The sequence below is a fragment of the Caretta caretta genome, chromosome 1 (genome assembly GCF_965140235.1).
Source record: "Caretta caretta isolate rCarCar2 chromosome 1, rCarCar1.hap1, whole genome shotgun sequence".
Classification (NCBI taxonomy): Eukaryota; Metazoa; Chordata; order Testudines; family Cheloniidae; genus Caretta; species Caretta caretta.
In genome coordinates, this window is record NC_134206.1 from 135,705,283 (window position 1) to 135,715,462 (window position 10,180).

The 10,180-nt window shown below is 41.0% G+C and overlaps 1 protein-coding gene across 1 annotated transcript; it reads left to right on the forward strand.

The window, feature by feature from the left end:
- The first annotated feature begins 740 nt into the window (after positions 1-740).
- Positions 741-9,586, forward strand: TLR7 (toll like receptor 7). The gene is made up of 2 exons (XM_048836508.2): positions 741-821; positions 4,336-9,586. Exons 1-2 carry the CDS (start codon positions 741-743, stop codon positions 7,483-7,485), a joined length of 3,231 nt encoding a protein of 1,076 aa, XP_048692465.2. The 3' UTR covers positions 7,486-9,586.
- Positions 9,587-10,180: the final 594 nt, after the last annotated feature.

The window sequence follows — 10,180 nt, forward strand, 5'->3', positions numbered from 1 at the left end:
CCCGCCCCCACTTGGCCTCTTGTCCCCAGGGCTCCTGCCGCCGCTCACATAGGGTGGAGAGGAGTGAGCAGTGGGCGGGACCTCAGGGGGAAGAGGCTGAGTGGGGATGGGGCCTCAGGGCAGAATGCAGGTGGAGCTGGGCCCCTCCTACATGTGGGCATAGAGCCATTGTAAACCCAGTACTGCCCTCACGAGCCACAGTGTTGCTGACCGTTTCATCTAGAAAGTTACAGTGAGATGTAATGTGTTTAAACTGGGTTATTACTGAAGACAGCTTATAGGTGAGTGCAATGATTTTAATATATTGTCATTTATAATATAATTATGTAGTTCATTACTATCTTAATAATGATTAAATTATTAAGATACCAATGATAGACACATATTCAATAACTAGAATATAAAAGAAGTGTATAAATATGCTGAAAATAGCCTCCCCCCCCACACCCCTCTTCAAAATCACCTACCAGCAAAACCAAAAGTCTGTGCCTGTGACAGTGCTAAGAATTGAGCCCAGGTTTCCCAAGTACAGTCCAATACCTTAATCACAGCACCATCCTTCTTCTCTAAGGAATGCATCTAAAAAGTGTCAAAGATCAGGTTTGAATAAAATGTCTAAATTGTCCATAGTGAACCATCATAGCGAAGAATCCAACAGCATTTCTGTTACAGCAAGACCTGTTCAAACCTGAACTTGAAAGTTGGAGTTCCAACACACATACATTGGTCTTTGTTGGGGAATGGGAGAAGGACTGGCATCCTTATGCCCTGTTCTTCTCTTCATCCTGACATGTGATGGTGCCTCTCTGGTCTTCTGCCAGGTAAGCCCCTTGAAACACACTGCTCCCACTCCCAGCAGGCTCTTTGAGCTACCCACAATGAAACTCCCACTCACTGAGTGACCTCCATGGCAGACACACCCCATAATTCTGGAGAGGAGCTAGGGAGCCTGAGGCTTCTTTAGTAACCTTGTGCTAGAGATTGTGAACATCTCTTCCAGCTCTCATGATTGGTGTATAGCCTCAGGTATCCTGCTCATGGTTCTGGAGAAGACCCTGCTGATGGTTCTGGAGAAGACCCTGCTGTCAGTAGAGGAGCAGCTTTTTATAGCTTACCCTTTTGGTAGCAATTTTCATTATTCTAATAATCATTTATGTATTTTCTCATCCCTTATAAAAGTTACCAATCACTTATGTGCTGTTATTGAGTTTACTAAATGTGCTCCTTAAAATGAAGTGATGCATAATATTGTTGAAATTTTTCTCTTGCAACTTTTTTAACAAAAATAATTCCTTTTCCAACCAAATGAAGATTTCAATGGGTAATTTTTCATCCTGTTCAAAGTTCTCAGTTAATTTTTTCAGGGTTTTTTTTTTCCAGTTAATTTGGCTTTCAGTTAATTTTTTTTAAAAAAATGTGTCCCCCACCCCCCTTATCTCCCTTTTTTCTTCCTCCATCACCACCTCCGTTGTTTATTAATGAAAAATATTGAGTTGGGGGAGTGATTTTTTTTCCTCTACAGATTACCTCATTACCTCAGCCTGGAGGTTGCAACCAATTTCTCTTACTCTAAGGCTATATGGAAGTGTGGGAGGGTTCTGGCACCTTTTGGTGTTGTCAGATGGAGTCACCCATTTGAATGAAAGGTTGAGGTTCCTCAGGAATGTAGAGAACTGATCTGAACCTCATGTAAAAATAAATGAAATTTGTCTCATTGACATAAAACATCTCCTAGGACACAATCCAGCTGCCATTGAAGTCAATGGCAAAACTCCTATTGACTTCAATTGGATGCAGATCAGGTAAATGACTCTTTATGTTCCTACTTTAGTACTGAAGCTTTATATTGGAAAGTTGACAGAATAAATCTCCTGAAGTTCTTAAACCAAGTGTTGATTTTAGAGAACAGAAATGCAGTGTCACATGAGAGCCGTTCCATCTATTTCTTATGGTTGGTCTCCTTTCAGTTCTTGTTAACTCCTTTGTATACATCTGGGGCTGGCTATTTTAGGTAACAATGAAATACAATATGGCCAGGGTGGAGGAGCAGCAGGGGAGCAACTTAAGTGAGCACAACATATATAACATGAAAACCTAAATATTCAAAATGCCTATGTTACCTACCAAGTGTGTCTGAATTAGTGCTCAACAGCATTTTCCCAGACTTTCAGTTTAACAGGTGGCTTGTAGTAACAAAAAGATGTTCACATGATCAAACAGGAGTGAAGAAACACTTGGGCATACCTAGTGGCATCTGTTTAAGCATCTGATTCTCAATGTAATTAGCTGCTTAATTGAACTTCCACATTCAGTCAATACATTCTCTCATGTAATTACTTGATTCATTAAAAAGCACTGGGTGTAATGTTTTGTTCTCCATTCCTTACACATCAAATTACTGAGGGAGAAATGTTAATTATGAATTTAATTAAAGTTTTCAAAAAAAATCCAGATAAAAGCCAGTCCCAAAATAACACAATAAATAAGGATAGTTAAAATTGTATTGAAATTCAGGTGATTGACAACTTCAATGAATAATATTACTTGAAAAAAAAAATAGTGACTGCACATGAAAGAAGGAAATATCCACTAGAATACTGAGAAATGTTACTTCCCCATTCCAGTCCTCCTCCCTCCCCAATACAAATATAAATAAAAAGAGTAGCCAAAATCACAAATATAGGTGTGAAAAGAGAGCTCATTTGGGGAGATTCTGTGAACTTTGAAATGTCTGTGGGTTTTGGCTCTCTTATTTAGCTATTATTATTTGTTAAAGGGACACAGCCAATTTAAAAGTACACCTCTGCTTGATTCTTTTTAACCTATCATTGTTACATCAGCACCTTAGTTTACTGGCCTGAATTTTCAAAAGTATATAGTGACAGTATATCTTGTTTTGATTTTAAAGGGTGCTGATCACATACCTGCTGAAAATCAGGCCCCTTTAATTTGTGTCAAGTTGGGCACCCAGGTCACTAGTCACTTTTTGAAAATTTACAGTTTGACCACATGGAGATCAACCCAGGACGTGAATGTGTAGCACACTAGCCTAGCCTGCTGCACACGAAGTTGTTGAGTGGATCCACTACTGCACACTGAAAGTTCTATAGTGCAAAGCTGCAGATCAAAGCGCGCTAGGGAACTTTTAGTGTGTGACAAGGGGTCCGTACGGCCAGTTGGCGCATAGCAGTCTTGTATGCAGTAGACATACACCCCAGCTTGCCACCTACTAAGTCTCCGTATAGACAAGCCCTTACTCCACTGTAAACTGAACCCGAGTATCTTACAAACAAAACCACCCTATTTTTTCCATTTGTTTATTTTGTGCATTTGACAGCAATTTGTGCATTAGTCATTTCACTGCTTCCTTTTGTACAGCTACAACTTACCATGCATTGAAAATGAACTCTGAAACATTTCTCCTATACCTTTAAATGTAATATTACTACATTCTCCAACGATATACAGAAGTACAATATAGGGGAAAATCATGAGTATGAAAAGAAACAAATGTCAGATCTCTCCTTGCTGAGTTAACATATGCAGCTGGACTGTTTTGATAGCTTTCTATGTGGGGTTTATTTAACCCTTTTAAATTGAGCTACCTAATTCCACACAATGTCAAGTATTGGGGGTAGCCGTGTTAGTCTGTATCCAAAAAACAAATTTAAAAGTAACCATACTTGAACAAAAAAAACTTCAGAAACAGACTTCAAAGAGAAACAGCAGAACTAAAATTCATTTGCAAATTTAACACCATTAATTTGGGCTTGAATAGGGACTGGGAGTGGCTGGCTCATTACAAAAGCAGCTTTGACTCTCCTGGAATTGATACCTCCTCATCTATTGTTGGGAGTGGACTACATCCACCCTGATCGAATTGGCCTTGTCAACACTGGTTCTCCACTTGTGAGGTAACTCCCTTCTCTTCATGTGTCAGTATATTTATGTCTGCATCTGTAATTTTCACTCCATGCATCTGAAGAAGTGGGGTTTTTACCCATGAAAGCTTATGCTCAAATAAATCTGTTAGCCTTTAAGGTACCACCAGACTCCTTGTTCTAATTCCGCACAAGTCTTCAGATGGATTTCTCTGGGCCTACATGAGTATAACATAGCTATGCACGGAAATGGAGATTAACCAAAGAGAATTCCCAGGCACATGAATTTCATTTGTCTTTCACAACACTTTTGAGTAAGTTCTTTAATGTTCTTTAGCGCTTTGTTGAATAGAGAATTTTGGGATCTAACATTTAATAGTTAAAAGGGAAAAATAATTGTAGATGTATATTGCAGCTGTACTAAATCATTGTGCGTTTCTTTCCTTCTTTTCAGGCCTTTCACACATGGCCCTCAAACAGATTGCGCTTCCTCTTGCTCTTCCTGTTTTCCAAGCTGCTGTCAGCCAGATGGTTTCCTAAAAGCTTACCCTGTGATGTGAAAGTAGAAGCTTCAAAAGCCAATGTGATAGTGGACTGCAGTGATCGTCACCTCACTGAAATCCCACACGGGATTCCTCTGAACACCACCAACCTGACTCTCACCATTAACCATATTCCAAACATTTACCCAACATCCTTTGTCCATCTTGATAATCTTTTGGAGATTGATTTCAGGTGCAACTGTGTGCCTGTTCGACTGGGGCCAAAGGATCATGTGTGCACCAGGAGACTGCAAATCCAGAACAGCAGCTTTGCCACTCTTACAAAGTTAGAGTCATTGTACTTGGATGGAAATCAGCTATCAGAAATACCTCGGGGGCTTCCTTCTAATTTACGCCTGCTGAGCCTCGAAGCAAACAGCATTTTTTCCATCACAAAAGAGAATCTGTCAGAACTTGGAAACATAGAAATGTTGTATCTGGGACAGAACTGCTATTACCGTAATCCGTGCAATGTTTCATTTGAAATTGAAGAAGCAGCCTTCCGGGACTTGAGAAATTTAACAGTATTGTCCCTGAAAGCCAATAATTTAACCTACATTCCACACAATTTGTCATCCACTTTAAAGGAACTGTACCTTTACAATAACATGATTCAAAAAGTTCAGGAGCATGATTTAAATGACCTTTACAATTTGGAAATTCTTGATTTAAGTGGCAACTGCCCTCGCTGTTACAATGCCCCATTTCCGTGTACTCCGTGCCCTAATAATGCCCCAATTTGGATCCATCACAAGGCCTTTGATGCCTTAAAAGAATTAAAAATTCTGCGCCTTCACAGTAACTCCCTTCACAATGTACCCAGTAGCTGGTTTAAGAACACCAAGAATCTCAAAGTGCTTGACCTTTCCCAAAATTTCCTGGCCAAAGAAATTGGAGAAGCTTGTTTTTTGAACTTTATCCCCAACCTCGTAGAGCTGGATCTGTCCTTTAATTTCGAACTTCAGGTTTATTCTTCATTTTTGAACCTGTCTAAGACATTTTCCTCTCTCACACACCTGGAAATTTTGAGGGTTAAGGGTTATGTCTTCAGAGAATTGAGTCAAGAAAACCTACGTCCATTGCTTCATCTTAGAAACTTGACAGTTTTGGACCTGGGAACTAATTTTATCAAACTCGCTAACCTGAGTATGTTTAAAAAATTCCCATCTCTTAAAATGATAGACCTCTCAGTAAATAAAATATCTCCTTCTTCAGGTGAATTCAATAATCATGGTTTTTGTTCTATCCCCATGGCTTCAGTAGACCAATACAAAAGCCGAATGCTGCAGGAAATGCATTATTTCCGGTATGATGAGTATGGGCGAAGTTGTAAATCCAAAGACAAAGAGTCTGCTTCCTTCCAACCTTTTGTTAATGAGGACTGCCTCAGTTATGGGGAAACTCTGGATCTAAGCAGAAACAACATATTTTTTATCAACCCCTCTGACTTCCAGCATCTCACTTTCCTCAAATGCCTCAACTTGTCAGGTAATGCTATCAGCCAGACTTTGAATGGAAGTGAGTTCTACCCTCTCTCTGGACTGAAATATCTGGATTTTTCTAACAATCGGATTGATTTGTTGTACTCAACTGCCTTCCAGGAACTGAAAGATCTGGAAATTCTAGACCTGAGCGGTAACAAACATTATTTTCTGGCAGAAGGTATTACTCACATGCTTGATTTTACAAAGAATTTGACCTTTCTGAAGAAGCTGATGATGAATGGGAATGAAATTTCCACTTCTACTAATATGGGGATGGAAAGTCATTCTCTTCAGACTTTGGAATTCAAAGGAAATCACTTAGATGTTTTATGGAGGGATGGGGATACTAGATACTTGTCATTTTTCAAGAATCTGACCAGCCTAGAGCAACTGGACATTTCCTACAACTCTCTGAGTTTTTTGCCTCCTGGTGCTTTTGAAGGCATGCCTCCATGGCTCAAGGTACTCATCTTAACCAATAACATGCTGAAGACTTTCAACTGGGGGAAACTCCACTTTTTGGAGAAACTGGAAACCTTGGATCTTAGCAACAATCTGTTGAGTACTGTCCCCCGGGAGCTGTCCAATTGCTCTGCAACCCTCCACAAACTGATACTACAGAACAATAGGATCCGACGGCTGACTAAGTACTTTCTCAGAGATGCCTTCCAGTTAAAACACTTGGATCTCAGCTCAAACAAAATCCAAATAATTAAGAAATCTAGCTTCCCAGAGAATGTTATCAGCAATCTGGAGATGTTGCTTTTACATGGCAACCCTTTCAAGTGCATTTGTGATGCTGTGTGGTTTGTTTGGTGGATCAACCAGACTGAGGTTACAATTCCTCTGCTGGCCACAGATGTGACCTGTGCAGGCCCAGGAGCACATAAAGGTAAGAGTGTGATTTTCTTGGATCTGTATACCTGCGAACTGGACTCCTCTCATGTGATCCTGTACTCTCTGACAGCATCAGCTATCCTGTGTCTGATGGTATTTACAGTTACAAGTCACCTCTACTTCTGGGATATGTGGTATAGTTACCATTTCTGCACTGCCAAGTTAAAGGGCTATCGGCGTTTACATTCACCAGAAACTTGCTATGATGCTTTTGTTTCCTACGATAACGAAGATCCAGCTGTAGCTGAATGGATCTTGAAAGAATTAGTTGAAAACCTGGAAGATCAAAAAGATAAACAGTTCAATTTATGTTTGGAAGAAAGAGATTGGCTGCCGGGGCAACCAGTTTTGGACAACCTTTCCCAGAGCATACAACTGAGCCGAAAAACCGTATTTGTGCTGACTAACAAGTACACAACAAGTGGCAACTTTAAGACAGCATTTTACATGGCACACCAGAGACTTATGGATGAAAAAGTAGATGTGATTATCTTGATATTTCTTGAGAGAGCTCTGAAGAAGTCCAGGTACCTCCGGCTGAGGAAAAGGCTGTGTAGTAGCTCTGTCCTAGAGTGGCCAACCAATCCTCAGTCCCAGTGTTATTTCTGGCAGTGTCTGAAAAATGCATTGGCGACAAACAATGACATGACCTACAACAAACTGTTCCAAGAGACTGTGTAGCTCTCCCATGCCCTGTACAATCTTAGTATGATACTGAGTAGACTGGAAAAAGAAAAGGAGTACTTGTGGCACCTTAGAGACTAACCAATTTATTTGAGCATAAGCTTTCGTGAGCTACAGCTCACTTCATCGGATGCACCAAATACAGACTAACACGGCTGAGTAGACTGGGTGATACTGAAACTCCAATTTTACTTGAAGGTTTCAAAGCATGGGAGATAACTTAAGCCTGACATTATATCAAAAGTTAAATGCACATAACATTGGAAAGATAGTATTTTACTTGACTCCCTGCAACATGACGGCCTTACATTTAATCATCACCAGTTGCCAACCAGACTGTTTCAATGACATGCACCTTACTAGGCACTTACTGCTATACATAGAGATAAAACGCACTACCAGCTGGAAGACTCAGGTTTGGAACAGAATCATAGCTTCCAGTTTTCAGTTCAGTGGAGGCTGAGAGCTTCTCCTCTAGGTTGGCTCAAATATCTCTGAGACCACTTACTTGTGTTACTGTATTACATGGACTACAAGGAGAAGTTTAGCTGTGTCTGAAACTGGTGCTCTTTGGATCATTGTTAGATTAAATAGTATTCTCATATAAAACTGTAGCTCATCAACCTAAAGCAGCACCAAACCCTGCTAAAACAAAAGATGCAAAACCTGTAGACATACTTCCACTGCTACGATGATCAATACTCCCCACAACACACCTTTCAAGGTCCATGAGCTCTACACATGCCTATCACAAGATGTACCTCATCCAATGCACTAGATGCTTCAATAACAACTGTGTGGGTGAAACCAGACAATCACTATGCTCTCAGATGAACTCATACTGAAAAATGACAAAAACACCATATCGCCTGTGGGTGAACACTCTTCACAGAACAATCATTCTACATCTGACCTCTCAGTCCTCATTCTCGAAGGAAACCTGCCCAATATCTTCAAAAGACGAGCCTGGGAGCTTAAATCCATAATTTCACTAGACACTAAAAATCATGGACTGAATAAAACACTGTATTTATGGCTTATTACAGCAATCTATAAGCCACTAACAACCCCCTTCTCTTGCCCCCAGGTGCCTTTTTTCCCCTCCCTTCCTTCTCACCTCCCTTCTCTGCAATGACTGTAGGAGTGTTCAAGGCACTTCATTCAAGGCACTTCACCTTGAATGGTCCCTTGAAATATGTGTTAACTACTTATGCTAAACAATCTGTTCCACCTTGTATTTAACTGTGACACTGAGTATGTTTCCCAGACCTGAAGAAGAGCTCTGTGTAAGCTTATAAGAACGGCCATAATGGTCAGACCAAAGGTCCATCTAGCCCAGTATCCTATCTTCTGATAGTGGCCAATGCCAGGTGCCCCAGAGGGAATGAACAGAACAGGTAATCATCAAGTGATCCATCCCCTGTCGCCTATTCCCAGCTTCTGGCAAACAGAGGCTAGGAACACCATCCCTGGCCATCCTGGCTAATAGCCATTGATGGAGCTATCCTCCATGAATTTATCTAGTTCTTTTTTGAACCCTGTTATAGTCTTGGCCTTCACAACATCCTCTGGCAAGGAGTTCCATAGGTTGACTGTGTGTTGGGTGAAAAAATACTTCCTTTTGTTTGTTTTAAACCTGCTGCCTATTAATTTCATTTGGTGGTCCCTAGTTCTTTTGTTATGAGAAGGAGTAAATAACATTTCCTCATTTACTTTCTCCACACCAGTCATGATTTTTATAGACCTCTATCATGTCCCCTCTTAGTTGTCTCTTTTCCAAGCTGAAAAGTCCCATTCTTATTAACCTCTCCTCTTACAGCAGCCGTTCCATATCCCTAATCATTTTTGTTGCCCTTTTCTGAACCCTTTCCAAGGCCAATAGATCTTTTTTGAGATGGGGTGACCACATCTACACACATGGGCGTACCATGGATTTATATAGAGGCAATATGATCTTTTCTGGCCTATTATCTATCCCTTTCTTAATGATTTCCAACATTCTGTTCACCTTTTTTACTGCCGCTGCACATTGAGTGGATGTTTGCAAGCTTGTCTCTCTTACCAACAGAAGTTGGGCAAATAAACAATAATTACCTCACCCACCTTGTCTCTAATATCCTGGAACCGACATGGCTACAACACTGCATACAATACATGCATACATGAAGTGGAATATGTAACATGAAGTGCAGGAGGTTGTTCTGCCAAAGGAAGCTGTGTTCACTGGCTTCCCCCACAACCATCTCCATGCCCTTTTCCATAACATGCCATATACGTGGAATGGCCTCCCATTGCTGGGCACAGGGGAAGGAGGCAGGAACAGATGAGTCTCATTGCTCCAGCCTCCTATTTTCACTTGCCAAGGGTGAGGGTGAGAGAAAATGCTCTGTTTCCACCTGATTTGGGCTAGTGGCACCTAGGCCCCGTCTTCAGCCCGTCACACATCAGGGAGAGAATGAGAAGACATCCCTGTGCTTCTCCCCCTATTTCACTGAGCTGGAGGCCACATGAAGGGTGTGGAGTCTGTATGTCGATGAGCGTAAAGAAGGGTAATGTTCCATAAGTGTTGGTTTGGGTTGTATAGATGATTCCCAGACACAACTCAGGAGCAGCGATAAGCAAAACTCAGGAGTGACTGGGTGTGGGGATGTTCAGGCACAGCAGGATCCGCCCTGAGAAGTGACCAGTGTGC